The sequence below is a fragment of the Fundulus heteroclitus genome, unplaced genomic scaffold, assembly GCF_011125445.2.
Source record: "Fundulus heteroclitus isolate FHET01 unplaced genomic scaffold, MU-UCD_Fhet_4.1 scaffold_176, whole genome shotgun sequence".
Classification (NCBI taxonomy): Eukaryota; Metazoa; Chordata; class Actinopteri; order Cyprinodontiformes; family Fundulidae; genus Fundulus; species Fundulus heteroclitus.
In genome coordinates, this window is record NW_023396588.1 from 257,787 (window position 1) to 274,153 (window position 16,367).

The 16,367-nt window shown below is 43.5% G+C and overlaps 1 protein-coding gene across 2 annotated transcripts; it reads left to right on the plus strand.

Annotated features, from left to right (window-relative positions):
* The first annotated feature begins 1,280 nt into the window (after positions 1-1,280).
* On the plus strand, positions 1,281-16,051 carry pnpla8 (patatin-like phospholipase domain containing 8). 2 transcript variants are annotated; one of them, XM_012878867.3, is made up of 10 exons: positions 1,281-1,388; positions 2,822-3,898; positions 4,163-4,312; positions 4,435-4,586; positions 5,807-5,907; positions 6,046-6,217; positions 6,306-6,363; positions 6,515-6,709; positions 11,314-11,509; positions 14,148-16,051. In XM_012878867.3, exons 2-10 carry the CDS (start codon positions 3,005-3,007, stop codon positions 14,420-14,422), a joined length of 2,193 nt encoding a protein of 730 aa, XP_012734321.2. In that variant the 5' UTR covers positions 1,281-1,388; positions 2,822-3,004; the 3' UTR covers positions 14,423-16,051. The 2 variants fall into 2 exon arrangements, with proteins under 2 accessions (XP_012734321.2, XP_012734322.2); XM_012878868.3 differs by having other exon boundaries at positions 5,813-5,907.
* Positions 16,052-16,367: the final 316 nt, after the last annotated feature.

Genomic DNA, 16,367 nt, shown 5'->3' on the forward strand with positions numbered 1-16,367 from the left:
TCCATTAAAAAAACTAAGATAAAAAGATAATGCATGAAAACGCTTAAAAGGAACAAAAAAAAAAAAAAACAATTTGGAATGAAAAGTAAGTCTGGCTAGTGGTAAAAGCCAAAAAATAATAGTATTCTTTGGTAATAATTTAAGGCGAGTTTTGAAAAGGGGCAGTCAAGGAGCCTCTTTTATGTGGAGGAGCAGGTTATTCCGCAATTGAAGACCAACAATAAAAAAGGTCCTGCCCCCTCTTTAGCTTCCTCTTAGACCTCGGTACCTCCAGGAGCTGCAGTTCAGCTGACCCGAGGGGCCGAGAGGGCGAGTAGGGATGAAGAAGCTCAGAGAGGTACGGCGGGGCAAGGTCATTCAAACAATTATCGAAAATAAAATAAAATATAAAATGTACTGGGAGCCAATTGAGTGAGGCCAGAATGGGAGAAATATGCTCTGTTTTTGGAGTACTTGTTAAAAGATTTGAAGCAGCTGTAGACGAGAAAGCCAAGACTGATTCACTCCAACATAGAGTCCATCACAGTAATCCAGGCGGGATGTTATAAAAGCATGGATCACTGTTTCAAAGAGTTGTCTTGACAGAAAGAATTTTAATTTTGCCAGCTGCCTTAAGTGATAAAAACATGAATGAACAACGAACCCTACAAAATTAAATAAAAATAAATACACAAATAAGTGAGAAAATACATAAATACAGTTTCACCAGTGATTTTTTTCATTTAGCCTTTTTAAAAAATAGGACATAATCCTTTCTTAAAAGGATGAGAAATTTAGCCATTTTAAGAAGATTAAAAAGCTAAATTACACAAAAAGATTGCAATATTGCTGGGGTAATTTTGTTCTTTAAATCATCCCTTCCGTTTTCGATTTGTTTTTATATGACTATTGGCTTGTTTGTCCGTCAATGTAGTTCTTCTGATGCATCAAAAGGAGCGATGTCCTACGAAGACAGATAAATTAGGAAGGGAGTTATAGCTCGTTCAACCTTCTCTCAAATATGAATCTTGCTGATATTTTAACACAAGCTGAAAGGTATGAGGTATGCTACCCAGTATTGGTCAAACATTTAATGTATTAAATCACAATTTCCCTATACTTGATCTAATATTTTTATATTACAGTTTGTAATGTGTTTTTTAATCATATCATTTAATTTATTTAATTTAATGAAGCAAAGGAGTTGACATTGTTGTTTTTTTTTTTTTTTTTTTTTTGCTCCTTTGTCCTCCGTCCCTGTAGGTGGCAGTAACTTTCACCGGCTCTCCTAAAGTAGAAGAGCACTCCATTTCCTGTTTACCATTCACAACTAGCCTCGATGGAAGCGCTGGAATCCCAGCTCCACGATCAATGAAATCTTTCCGAAAACCCTCTTTGTGTGTCATCGGGTAAGAAGATGCTTTATTTACATCTTTTTTTCCATTGTATATTTCCATTGACTGACCCGGTAGCTTAACATTCACGTTGCTGTTCAGTATAGTCGAATCGGTAAGTAACAACACGTCCTTATTTCTGAGCTATCTCTGCAGCAAGTTACCGCTCAATCGTCATTTAATATTCACACCTTAATCTAATGTGGGTCAATTTTTAATAGAAGAAACGTCTTTTCGGCTTAGACCAAAGGGAAAAAAGTCCAACGCCCATAAACAGGGACTGTTATATAACCGCGATCATGTCTCTGAGACCCCGATGGTGGCCGCCCCCGTCCCTCTTGATTTACAAGTCCATCATTCTCTGGAGTACAGCCTTGGTGTCGGTGATGTCCGTCAGCCACTTCTCGCAGAGCCGGTGCCTCCCCGGCGTGTGTACGAGCCTCCGGGACTCCAGCACGAAGCGGACCTCCACCGGCAGCGTTTCGGCCTCGGCCGCCGACACCTCCACCGCGAAGTAAACGCTGACCGTCTCCGTGATCGGTCTCCTGGCCGTCGGCGCCGAGAAACGGGCCTCGTAGAGGTAGACCGTGTAGTCGCCCTCCTGTACCGAGCGGTGAAAGTCCACGTAGCAGATCCAGGAGGGGCGAATCTCCCACGTTTTGATGTACGCCTCAATCTGCTGCTTGCCCACGTCGACGTTGAAGTCTTTGCGTGAAGCCCACTCGATGCCGTCCGTCTCGCTTAAAGCGGAATGTCTCTGTTCCTTCGTCGCGTCGCGGAGCCTGTCCTCCTGCAGGACTTTTCTGAGCAGGGCGTACTCGGCTTTTTCGTCCATGTCGCAGGAGTATCGCTCCGTCGCGTTTTTCGGTTCGGGTGTTGTTGCGCGAGCCATTTCCATGGTTACCGGAGTAGTAGCGTGTCAAACGGAGCCACCTAGCGGCTTCCTGCCGTCACGACAAGATGGGAGGCGATGCCCTCTGCTGGCGTTTTTGTGTAACAACACAAATGTATTTCTTTTAGCGTTTCAAGCTCAAAACACGGAGCTCACTTTATTATTTAGAATCGTTACACAGAGTAGCTGTTTGTATATCTATTAAATCTGAGTATAACTGCTTACAGCCACTAGAAACCCTGAATTGTTTTAATTTTTTTGTTAAAAAAAATTAAATTTTGACACAAGTTCTATTTAAAACAAATTGTTTTTTTGTTAACTGTACGTCAGGACAATCCAAAGTAGCCAAGCATAACTTTTAAATGTATTTATTTGTTATCTATCTATCTGTCTATCTATCTATCTATCTATCTATCTATCTATCTATCTATCTATCTATCTATCTATCTATCTATCTATCTATCTATCTATCTATAATATAGCCCTCTGCTGGGTTCTTGGTGTATTAACTATAATAACTACTATAATAAAGTTTCTGTTTTTTTTTTTATTACAGGAGGAGGCTACAACAGAGTTTCGGCACAGATAAACTTTCCTTTTAAAAATGGACCTGTGACAACCGTAGATCACGAAGGCGAACATGCCAGGATGCCGCGCCGTTCCGAACAAACCGTCTAGCCTTTCCTCTTTCCTGCCGTCTCTCCTTCGCTGATGTTTCCTGCGGGTCATCGTCAGACGCATGTCGCGCCTCAGGTCCACAATCGATAGCGTTACCAAGGCGGTGGGCGGCACGGACCTCATCTCCAGGTTTTCCCGCTTCAAGCCCGGCGGCGCCCATGCCGAGAAAGCGGCGCTCAGAGCCGAGACCTTGAGCTCCCATGACAACGCCTCCGGAGGAACGCGGGAAAGGGCCGGCGGGATAGACGGAGCAGCGGAGGAGGCAGATGAGCAGAGGGAGCAGGTTACGGAAAAGCCTTTCGTCGCCCCGCAGAGGCCTTCGTCCGCTTTAGCCTCGGCGGCCAACGCACCTGCTCTTGGCTCTTCCTCGGCCGCGGCAAAGCAGAGCAGGCAGCTGTTCCACCCGGCCGCTCTGTCCGCGAACATGGATGAGACGTACAAGACTCTGTCCAACCACATCGACAGCTACTTTGGCCCAAACGCACAGGGGGAGGACGGAGAGAACGCCCAGCGGCAGCACCTTCCCGAGCCCGTCCCCGGGGTCACCACCCTGAGAACAGCCGACCGCATCCCCGCTTTGGCTCCAGCCTCAAAGACGGAGGATGCCGTCGCGCCCGCCGTCGCCCTCCCCTCCCCAAAGCCCGCCCCGGGCGCAGAGCCCCAAGCTGGCGAAGGCGCAGCCCCGTATGTCCCCGAACCGAGCGCCTCCCCCAAGAAAGGCTTCAGCCACTACCTGTCCGACCCTCGGCCCAGCGTCCAGGCGTTCGTCGGCAGCTACCTCGTGCCCCTGGTTCCCAAGTTCCGAGGCGATGCCAGAAAGCCGGCGGCCGAGAAGGACGGGTCGCCGGCCGGCGGTTTTGCCGAGGGCGCGGCGGACGCAGCGGCGCAGAAGACAGACGGCGAGGAGGAAAAAGCCGAGAAGGAGAGGCAGCAGCTGCTAAGTCAGAGGGAAAAGGTTGTGAACCTAGTAAACCTAAACAGGTTCAATCAAGATGCTGTCGATACTGAAAGTTTTACCTGAAAATAAGAAAAGTGAAATATATCTGACCAAGCATCCGTAATAGATCATTATTTATCATTACACCAGTTGTTTTGTGGAGTGCATGTTTTAGAGTCAAATAATAGTTTTGGCATAAACAATTTTGCTAGAACCTAGCAGCACATCATTGGTTGTTTCCGTTGTTTCATATTTGCTTGGCTTTACTACTTTGCTACTTAGATAATAGCCAGAGTGAGCGTGGACAACAGGACCAGAGCGCTGGTGAAGGGTCTGCAGAGGGTCGCTGACGTGGCGCTCCTCACCGCTCGCGTGGAGGAGCTCAGCTTCCACCTCCTGGAGTTCCCCGAGACCCGGGGCGTGGCAGTCAAGGTTGGCGTGGACTCAGGGCCTTTTAGCGTTCCCCGCAGCCGGCTTCGCTGTCAGGACTCGTGCTTTTTTTTTTCTTTCTTTCTTCCCTTCTTCTCATCCGTGCTCACGGCTGTGTCTCGCAGGAGAACGTGTTGCCGTGTCTGCTGCGGCTGCGCCAGGCCAGGGACCTTCCCCTCCAGGCGGCTGTCAGGGAGGCTCTGGCGCTGGTCGGCTACACAGATCCAGTCAAAGGCAGAGGGATCCGGGTGCTGACTATAGATGGAGGAGGCACGAGGTACAAACCTCTTTTATATTTTTGATTTGATAAAAAAAACATTAGTGGTTATAGAGGAAAGCGTGGCTGTTCTATGCAGCTGATCAAATTCCAGTCAACTTGAAATTCAAGACGCAGCTTCTGCACCCAACACCTTAATTTGAGTACAATTTTTAGAAAAAAATGGAAAATATACATATTAGGGAAAAAAACAAACATTTCTGGTGGCTTAGTTGTTGATGTGCTTAACGAACCCTTCAAAGAAATGCCTCTAAAGCACGTCTTTACTGTTTAAAGCAACAAGTTTTGAGGAACCTCTGAGCAAGCCATGATTTCATTTTACCCATGTATGAATATGCTGTGAGGCAGAGGCCTTTGCTCTTTAGCCACTGCCCACTAATTTAGCTAAGATACAACATTTACCTGTGTCAGTAGACACAATGAGGAGGAATAAACGGGTTTAATAATATTAATATATATTAAAAAAAAAACTCTAAACATGAGGAGTTTGCTAAACTGTACCAGTGCTTTAACCGGAACTATGTGAAGTCTTTAAACTTCCAGGACATTTTTAATAAAAGTCTTTTGGTCTCTGACAGACAACTGAGACCGGACAGTGATTCGAAACATACGGGCTAATCAGCACACGCGCAAAACCACCCTTCTTCCACGTCCATCTTGGTCCACCGACATACATTCTTACCCTATAAAGAGGAGTAGGTGGCATCCTCACTACGAAAAATTACCTAAAAATAAGTAATATTTTCTTAAAAATGATAAGACTTTTGCGCTTAAAATAGGAACAACTCATCTCCATCTTCTTATTTCAAGTGCAGGATGTCTAATTATCTTATTTTAGGGGTCAAAATACTCATTCCATTGGCAGATAATATTATTTACCTGCTCAAATCTGGGACAAAAACACAAATTTTAAGAACATTTTACCTACTTTTAGATCCGTTTTTGCAGTGCTGCTGGCAAAGGAGGCTGTAGGTCTACATGTAAACAGAAGCGTTGACTTATGATTGTTTCCTGACGCTGCACATGTGATAAAACCCACTGGTGTATTTAAAGATCGAAACAAAGAGTATTTTACAACGTTTGAGAAATTGTCAGCTGTAACGAAGAAGACAAAGAGGCAACCGGCTGTTGCTGTCCGTTCGTTGGTTTGAATACAAAAACGCTGATTATTGTTAGGATTTTTTTTTAAAAACGTAATGCATTTATTTCTTTAATTTGAGCCGCAGAGGACTGCTGGCCCTGCAGACGCTTCACAAACTGCAAGACCTGACTGGCAAGCCAATCCATCAGCTCTTCGACTACATCTGCGGAGTCAGCACGGGTACGCCGGTCTGGCTTTTTAACCGCCGCCGTTTGATGTCTGACGCCACATTCGCTCAGGATCGACCCGACTTTGTCGTCCTTTTGTCGCTTAAGAATTCCAATCTGAATTTTATCTTTCTTTTTTTTTTTGCAACAGGTGCCATTTTGGCTTTCATGCTGGGGATTTTCCAGATCCCCTTGGAAGAGTGTGAGGACATGTACAGGAAGCTGGGCTCGGACATCTTCAAACAGAACGTCTTCGTCGGAACCATGAAGATGGGCTGGAGCCATGCTTTCTACGACAGCGAAATGTGGGAGAGCATCCTCAAGTTAGTGTTGGCTCCACGTCCTCGTTACTGTTTGTTGGAGGGGATAGTTTATATGTTGTTGTGCTTATGATCTCTTTTTTTTTTTAAGAGAACGCATGGGTGAGGGACGCATGATTGACAGTGCAAGGGACCCACACTGCCCCAAAGTAAGTCCCTTTCTTTTATTGCAATTATTTTTTTTATAGCTTTAGTATTTAAAACTATTTGTAATCAATTAATTTATTCACAAATATTCTGTAATGTGATATTTTTTTTGTCTTTAGCCAACATGCCCTAAGTGTTGTGTTTGTCCACTAGGTGGCAGCGGTGAGCACCATCGTCAACAGAGGCTTGCCCCTGAAGGCCTACGTGTTCAGGAACTACAGGCTCATGCCAGGAGTCAGGTCGCACTACCTTGGAGACTGCGACCACAAGATGTGGCAGGCCATCCGGGCCTCGTCTGCCGCCCCCGGATACTTTCAGGAATTTGTTCTGGGGAAAGACCTCCATCAGGTAGCGCCGCGGTGCTGGGGGAGCTGGTTGATGGGTCGGCACGGTTCGTTCCAGCCATGCTCAGTGCAGCTTTGGGTCAGAGAATGAAGGGGAAATATTCTGATTAGGTGGTGATCCAATCCAGAGATCTCAGAAAAGTATCCCAGTAGTCACTGTTAATTGTAACATTGCATTCTTGGCTCCAAAGCGAGGTAATCTGGCGCCGCCGTTGCTCTCTTTGTGATTAGTTTCACTTTACTCTGTGTCTCCCTGATTAATGACTGTCTTAGTTAATGGATGATAGCAACTTTTTTTTCTCTGGACTCACATAAACCATGAGAACAAACAGGAGAAGACAAAAATCACATGTACACCTCAGAAAAAAAAGCAATTTTGTTTAGTCACTCATTCCAGAACGGGAAACTGATGTACTATATAGTTTCATAACGCACAGAGTGAAATGTTTCAAACCTTTCTTTCTTTTAGTTTTGACAAACATGGCTTACAGATGATGTATTACCTAAAAAAAATAAAAAATACAATATTGTGAAAAGTTTTTCTAATGGAAGCATTAAAGGGTTCACACCCTAATCAGCTAATTAACTCAAAAAAGTATGTGAAATGTTTCTGACCCTCTACATCAGGGGTGTCAAACTCTTTTTGGTTGAGGGGCCGCATACAGCTTAATCTGATCTCAAGAGGGCCACATGAGTAAACTCATTGCAAGATTAAATAGAACTAATAAATGTGGACTTGTTGTTGATTTTTATGTTAAATTAATTTCACTTTTACACAATATATTATGAATAACCTCAGCGTTTTCAAGAAAAGTATGTCCAATTTCAACAATACTTTTACTCAGTTAAACATTTACTTTTGCATTATGCATAAGAACTGATCACAGTGAATAAACAATGTTGAAAAACATTTATTCACATTTTTTGGAACTTAAAAACACTGTCCTACATGACTAAATACATCAAACAGATAAAAATTAAGAAATTATTAAAATTTTTCCACACCTAAAGCTTAATCTGCTAATTAAAACACAGCGCCATTCGTGGACAATATAGGAACTGCAGATTTTCAATTAAACGAAGTACATGTTTTTTTCAATAATTGTTTTATCATTCTCTTCCTTTTATCTCCTCTTTCTTTCACCTTTTCTTTTTTTCTTCTTGTTCTTCCTTTGCTCTCCTACTTTCCCATTTTAGTGTCCATTTCATTCGAGATATTCCCCGCATGAATCATAATAAAACTATTCACATTCATAAATCAAGCGGAGCACTATGGCAAAAGCTGACAGCTCCACTTGTGAAAGTCAAATCTGATGAGCTCTTTTTGGCATTAAGACAAAAAAAAATTATTGTTATATTTTTTTAATAATGATAATGCATTTAGCCACCGGGCCGGACAAAATTGTTCGGCGGGCCGGATCTGGCCCGCGGGCCGTATGTTTGACACCCCTGCTCTACATCGTCACTGTCAGGGTCAGTAGGCGACACAACCATAGGGAGGACTGCTTACCCTCCACTAGGAGGGAAACAACAAGCGGCCATTGCTAAAGAAGCTGTTTTTTCACAAAGTACCACATAGAAAGTTGTGTGGAAGGAAAAAGCGTGGTAGGAACGCTGCACCAGCAGCAGGGAAAACTGAAGCCTTGAAAGGGCTGCAAAGCAAAAACATACCAAGGACGTGGGGGCGCTTCAAGAGGAGTGGACTGAGGCTGGGGTCAGCACGTCAAGAGCCACTACGTGTGGACGAATCCTGCAGAAAGAGGCTCAACCATGTATCAAGTGCATAGAAATAAACCTACCTTTCAGAAGCCTGACATTTCTGCTATTGACTTTATGTAACATTCAAATCTCCAGAGACGCTAAATTTGGGGTTTTCAGAATCTGTAAGCCATAATCATTAAAATTATAAGAAATAAAGTGTTGAAACGTCTCGTTCTGCGTAATGCATCAGTGAAATAGATTTCTGGAATGAGTGACAAAAAATATTCAAGCTCTTCACTAATTCTGGTCAAGTATTGGTGGATTTCAGTCTGGGGCTCCATGAACGTGAACCGAGCTTTCAGCGTCCTCGTCTCCTGGTTCAAGCAACCCAAAAACGTGTAAAGCCCCCCCGCAGCATGATGCTGCCACCACCACCACCACCAATGAGAGTGTTTTACAGGCGGGCCAGTAACAGGCCTTCACAGAACAGCTGCGTTTTTAACCGAGATTCAGTTTGAATTTGTTTGTAGGATTAAAGGGGCCGAAAATGAATTTTTATTTGTATATTGAACCCGCCATATCATTTTCCTCCCTCTTCATATAAACTCCCAGCAGATCGCTAAAGGTTGTGGTCTTAACATGACAGAATTGATACTTTTTTAAAAAAAAATTTATAAGGAGCCGTGTATTTTTTGCTCCCCCTCTTCAGTCTTTTAAATGGGAGCGTGTTTGTGCCTCCAGGGGAGCTGCCCAAACACGCTGCTGTTGTTCTATGAAGTTCGATTATGAGGCCAGATATCTTTAGCCGCTCCTATTAGTGAGCAATTAGGCTGCAGGCTTAGCTTCGTTTCGATAACCTACTTAAGCTAAATTAGTCTGGTCCCCGTTGCTCCTCTCTGCTGCTTCCCAAAGCAGGCGCTGGTGTACCGCCGGCCTCTGACTATGTTTCGCTCCATAGACGATCCCACTCTCTTGATTTGCCCTGACCCTTTTCTGAAGATGCAAGAAGTCAAACATGTGGCCTCACTGTTTTTTATTTTTATTTATTTTTTTATTTCTCTCACTGAAGGCTCTAGCTAGCTTCCATCTCCGTGTGCCCTCGTCTCCGGTGGACTCGGAGGATGACGGCAGGCGTGAAACGATGGGGACTGTGTTGTCATCCGCGTTCCTCGCGGAGTTGTGCAGTGTGAGCTTACGTTGCCGCCCACTGGTCCCACGCCTGCTCTGTGTTTCAGCACCTAGCAGAGGTATTTCTTGAGAGAGAATTATGGCACCGCAGGAGATCAAAACAGCCGAAATGCCCCATGCGGACGCACCGCAGAGACACGTACTGAGAGCGGTATGAAGCTCTTGAATCTGTTAGGGTTTACCGTAGAGGTCGAGATTTTTCCTTCTTTCCAGCTGAGATTTTTTTTTTTTTTTTTTTTTAGGTTGGATGCAAAGAAAATATTTGCACAGTGAGACCTGACTTGGCTAAAAAGTTGAAAGTCAGAGCTGGGAAGCCTTGTGTTAGGAATCAGATTCAGGGTGTTTTTCCAGATCCGGAGAACGGTTGAAGAAAAAAATGGAATCTGAAAAAATATTTACATTTTAGGAGCTGTTCACTGTCTCGTGTCCTAAATGTTTTATCCAGCCAAAAGTCTGTTGATCCCAGCATCTTTTTCCCCCCCATCCGTGCATCCATCTGTTTGTGCATTTGTCACCCTGAGCCTGGTTCTACTGCAGCTGTCTTCCTGTTAAAGGGGAGTTTTCCTCTCCACTGTCGCTACATGCATGCTCTGAATGGGGGGAATCGCTGCAAAATCAACGACACAATGCAGGCGACCGTCCACTGTGGCTCTACGCTCTTTCAGGATTGAATGTTGTGAGTCAGTCTGCTGGGTTTCCTTAGATAGAAAACTTTTAACCAGTCTGTCTGAAGGATTTGAACAGACTTTGTAAAGTGCCTTTAGGTGACGTGTGTCGCCCATTACGCATCAGTCCGTCCACTCATTTCTTCTTTTTATCCGTCTGTAGCATTCCTTTGTCCATCTGTCTATTAACGGAATATCTGCAAAAACCCAAAACAACTGTTGTAGTTATATTTGAGAAATGAGCCGAAAACTCTGGCGGCGTGGATCTGCAAAGATGTGAAATTTTGACATGCAAAATGTGTTATAAATGTGTTATTATACACTGTTATTAGATGTCTGAGTGTATTCCTCTCGGTCTTCCTGTCACAAAACAATCGTCTGATAGAAAAAAAAAACTGTACTGACCGACTGTCTCCGTGTTACCACTACGTCTCAAAAGCCTCTACAACTAATTCAGTTTCTAAACAGTGCGGCCCGAGACGAAGGCCACGCGCTTAAGAAGCTCAAATTATTTTACGAGCCCCGCATCGCCTCTACAGGCGTGGAGGTAATCTTTGTTTTTTTTCCCCCCCGCTGTGCTGTTGAAGATAAGTCCTCACAGCAGGAGTCTCTATCTGACACTGAATCAGAGGTGTGTCGGGGCCAGGAGAGGTCCTGGCATGGGTTTGGGGGGGGGGGAGAGAGACTGAGATAAGGCCCCATGTGCTAAATCTGCTCTGGCATTTATGCAGATTGTCCCCGTTTTTGTTTCCCTCCACGGCTTCCTGCTCGGCATACTGTCGCTTCATGTTAGGAGTACCGCGCAGCACTTTAGTTCATGAATCAAGCTGGCTTCTGAGTCTCACAGCTGTGGGACTCAGAATATAGGTCATTTCTGACTTCTTTTTAAACAGATTTTTTTCGCCAGAGTAGCACATCTCAGACCCCAAAGCTGCGTAGCTCTGTGACCGCCTGCCCACTTCACCTCCTTTCTCCCCAGAAGTCTGTCACGAGTGCTATATTTAAAACCCGAGCCTCCATTCTTTACCTTAGCCTCTCTTTTCTGTCTCTTGAGGACGGAGGACTGCTCATCAACAACCCCACGGCTTTGGCCATTCACGAGTGCAAGTGTCTGTGGCCCAACGCGCCCCTGCAGTGCGTGCTGTCTCTGGGGACGGGCCGGTACGAGACCGTGGGCAAGAACAGCACCAGCTACACCAGCCTGAAGACCAAGCTGGCTCACGTCATCAGCAGTGCCACGGACACAGAGGGTAAGACCAATCGGCGCTTGACGCCCCGATCCGGGGGGCGGGGGGGGATTGGTCAAAGCTGCTGGTGAATGCAGACTGACAACACAGGGTTTCCTCTAGGATCTTTGGTTTTCAACCGTGGGTGCCACTGTCGTTAAAACCTCATTGAAATGCAACATGCTTTAACGTTTCTTTATGAGATAATGTATGAATTTGTGTGATTTGCCCGAATCAACTCTATGTACATCTAATTTCACCAAAAACAGAGTAGTCAGAGGCACACACATTAAACGAGATGAATATGGCTACGTTCACACAGCAGGTCTTGATGCCCAATTCCCCTTTTTTTTTTTTTTTTTTTTTTGCTAAAATCTGATTTTTTTGAGGTGGCCATTCATGCTACTATGAATTGAGGCGGTCATCAGTATTCTGTTTGAACGGTTCAGGAGAGTGACGTGAAAGACGGATAAAATGCGACACGGCAAGTTCAGACAGCGCACGCTTTGGAAAGCATCCGATACATATCCGAATTAGTACCACATATGGAAATGGCACAAATCTGATTTTTTTTTTTTGGGGGGGTTGGGTGGTGAAAAGATCAGAACTGGGCCGTTCACACTGCCGTGACAAAGACTGTTATGGGTCGCATATGGGTAAAGAGAGCGGATTTGGGTCACATTTCCCTGCAGTGTGAACGTAGCCTAAACGATTGAAGGTGTGTGGTAATCAGGTAATTAGTGCAAGAGTTTCAGAGAAAAACAAAAAGAGACTAGATTGAAAACTATATTTGTTATATTTATATCCATCTTTGTAATCCAGGGTGGAATCATCAGCGGCTTTGCGTTATACTTTTGAAATGTGGAAACAGAGCAGCTCTCCTCGCTGCTCTGTTTCCACATGCAGGACAAGGCGGGGGGGTACATAATCCGGCCACACAACAGACTGGAAAACAACACTTTAACCCTTAGATATCATTCCAACTCCTACACCCACTTCGGCTGGCGACCTGGATTTTATGATGAAGGAATCCCTCATTTTGTAACCAACGTCACTTTTAATGCTCTGCTTCTGTGCAAGCTCTTGAGTGTTTTTTCAGAACTCGGATCTTCTGTAACTTTTTCTCACCACATCACCTGATTCTGAATAATAATAATAAAAAAAAAAACAGAAAGCTATCCTACTGTCGTATCATAAAAGCGAGCTCCTGGTCCGTTTGTACAGAGATCCGTTGGCCCCTCACTGGTGGCTCAGCAATAGTGCCTCTGGAAAAGCCAACCTGAGAGGTGGACAGCGTGTGTCGGCTTAGAAGTAAGGCCTCGTTCACTTTACTGTTGCTCAATAGAGGGGTAAAGAACTTATCCTGCAAACTAAAACTAAATAGAAATTGGATATAGTTCAATGTAGCTAATCAGCACCAAGGATTTTTAAAGCTTTCTGTTCTGTTTAAAGTCCTTATAATGTGATTGTAGAGAAACTGCTGAAGTAATGGGAGTATTTTTCCAGCTTTATGCAGGGTTCCCACGGGTCCTTGAAATCCTTGAAAGTTTGTGAATCGGAAAAAATTAATTCAAGGCCCTTGAAAGTTCTTGAAAACAGCCAAAAAAACACCTTGTCCTTGAAAGCCCTTGAATTGTTTTGTGGGGTTGAAAGTTCACACGGATGACGACTCATGTGTCATTATTTTACTACCACACAATCTTTTAAAATTATGTTGATTCCGCAGACTTTTAATTTGCAAAAGTACGTTCGCTCTTCTTCGTTAGTTGGTAAGCTACGGTTTAGGCCTACGTGCTTCCAATAGGTTACATTCACGCAGTGTTGCCAACTCAGCGACTTTGTCGCTATATTTAGCGACTTTTCAGAGTCAAAGTCAAAAACTAGCTTAATCAAAGATGAAAGTAAGTGAAACAAATTGATATAATTCTGAACATCTCAATGCTGCACTTTTTTCTATAAAATTCCATGAAACGGTAGGCTAATGTACATCTTATATGTAATGTAGTATGGCATAGCCATGTACTGTGGATATAAATGTAGGCTATGAATATGATCAATATCAGTGTAGGCTATAAATTAAGTATACTTTCCTGCATTGCTTCTGACCCAACAACTTCTATGCCGTTTAGTCTTTTATTGAATTTGCGTTGTATTAAAATATGATAACCTATTCAGCGGTCACAGTAGGTAAATGCCGCCACGTGTGGTCCTTGAATTTGTGGAAATTGGCCCTGGAAAGTCATTGAAAGGTCCTTGAATTTGATGTTCACCAAGGTGTGGGAACCCTGTTTATGGTAAATAGAGCAATGCAGCACAGCCCCTCCCCAACCTGTTGCTGTCAGGTAGCTAAAGAAGGCTGTTTGTTTTACTCCATAGTGCTTATCTTTGTCTCCAGTGAACCCAACATTATAAGGCATACTGCCATGGATGGCGACGGTAAAGCAAACTTGCATCAGTTGCTTTTTGCTTCATGTGATGTCACCAGAGACGTGTCCATATCAGAATTAGTTGTTGGGAGGTTACGTTTCAGCTTTAAAACACCAAGGTAAAACGAAATAGCTGGAGAAAAACACAAACCGCCTGCCGTCCTGTAGGCAACAAGCCGTTCCTAGGGTGAGTTTTTGGTGGATTTCACAGCCTTAACGTGAACTCCCCGTTTCAGAGGTGCACACCATGCTGGACGCCCTCCTGCCGCCGGACACCTACTTCCGCTTCAACCCCTACATGAGCGAGGACGTGCCGTTGAACGAAAGCCGCGTTGAGAAGCTGAACCTCCTCAAGGGCGAAGGGGAGCGTTACCTCGAGCGCAACGAGGCCAAACTGAAGAAGGCGGCCAGGGTGCTGGGCCAGGAGAAGGGCGTCATCCAGAGGCTGGCCGAGTGGGCTAAGCTAAAAGCCGACATGTACGAGGGAATGCCCTTTGTGTCAAAACTGTAAGCGGTTTTAATTTTAAGGGGGGGGGGGGGGATGCATTCCAGATACACCACACTTTTTCTTTGGAATTTGATTAATTCCTAAAAGTTTAGGTGGGCTAATTTGTGACATTAACCCAACACTAAAAGCTGTGTATGTATTACTACATTAATAACATAGGGAAACAACAGTGTTTAATAACTTATACAATTCTTTGTTGAAAATAATATTTGTGATCGATAAAAATATTATGGAAGATTTTTTTTTTTTAAAGTATGCATTTCTTAAAAAAAAAAAAAATACATTTCTTAAAGTGTCATGTTTACACGTGTGAGACACATGTCCATAGCCTGATATGTTGATGTGCAACGTGTTCGTTTTTACATGTGAATATTTCCAGAACAAATGTCTGAAAATGGAGCTGCACCGATCAGTCGGATAGAGGTCATAATGGGAGGAATCTGATTTTTTTATTTTATTTCCTGTCCATTAAAAAGATTAAAACAGCGAAGCTCCGGCCATTCAAGCATCAACCTACTGCATGAGCTCCATTTAAGGCCAGGAACATATGTGCTGAAGCATAAATCTGGCCAACGTTGGGAGTTGCTCCATTTTTCTATTGAATTCAAAGTTACTACCTCGATCATGGAACCTTTATCACATTTATCTTGTATGTGGGAGTCCCGAAGAGCTCAAAGAAAACTGGAAATTGGGCAGGAAAAAAAAAAAAGTCTGATCGGTGCATCTCTACCTGAAAGTGATGTTTGCTTGCGTCCTCGGTAACTTGAATACATTAAGGTGTAACAGAAATGGGATTGCACTGTGGGAACTGAAACGTGATTGCCTATTACTAACACTGTACAAAAAGGAAAACAGGAAAGACTTGTGCACTTTGTAGGTTTTTTTTTTTAATCCTAGACAGAAAATTGACTGTTTGAAACAATCATGAATGTATTTAAGTTCCTCTTTGTAGCGTTTAGGAAAACTAAGAAGCCTAAACATTTACTGGCCAAAAGCGTTAGGTACTCCTAATTTTATCACAGCATGTTTATTCTGCTTAAAGGGTTGATTTATGGTCCAATATTTTATCAAACCCTTCATTGTTTGAGCATGTTTAACGTGAAGAGAATCAAATCGCTGTGATTCCTTTCTTCTTTATTCCCTAATGGAATTTTAAATGGATCCAGAATGAAAGAATAAAACCTGTAAATAAAGCTCTCTTGACTTCTCACGTCCTCTCAGTTTAAGCATCACTTGTTATATTCGACACACTTTCACACTACACAATACAGTCGTCACACAACCATGCGGAGTGTCGTCCTGTGGTGAATTGCCTTTTCTTTTAGCCACAATGTCAGATTCTGTGCTTCATTTTTCTTTCTTAATTCGTCGCTGAAATTAAGAGCATCGTTTCTTCAAGTCCTGCTGTTGTTGCCATAGCCCGCATTTAGCGATATGCCATCAGGGGTCCTAACCACAACTCTTGACATCTGACAGTGAATGATGGAACTTCTCTTATTCCTTCTTTTAATTTTGGATTTGTTTGCCAAAAAAATGACCCAAAATATAGAATGTGGCAAACGTAATGCAGTCATAGAATAAAATTAAAGGAGGTGTGGAACATCTGCCTGCAGCTTTCTGCTACGCCTGGTGCTTGAGGTCCACAATATTGTTTATTTGTTCCAAAACCCAACAAGTTTTAACCCCTCAAATTGGTATTGGGTCATATTTTTTTCTTTGGAAAGTGAAGCAAAAAAATAGACATTTCAAAGCAGTTTCAGAATGCCGTTTTTAATGAAAGTGTTTTGCAGTTTTGTTTTATTAGATCTGTTCTCACAGTAAATCGTCTCCCCCTGAAATGTTTGTGATGTATGTGATGGCGGTTGTACTGAAACAGTAATTTCCCTCTGGGATTATTAAAGTATATCTGATTCTGATTTCTCCTTTCTTTGCTGGTTCGGTTAGTTAA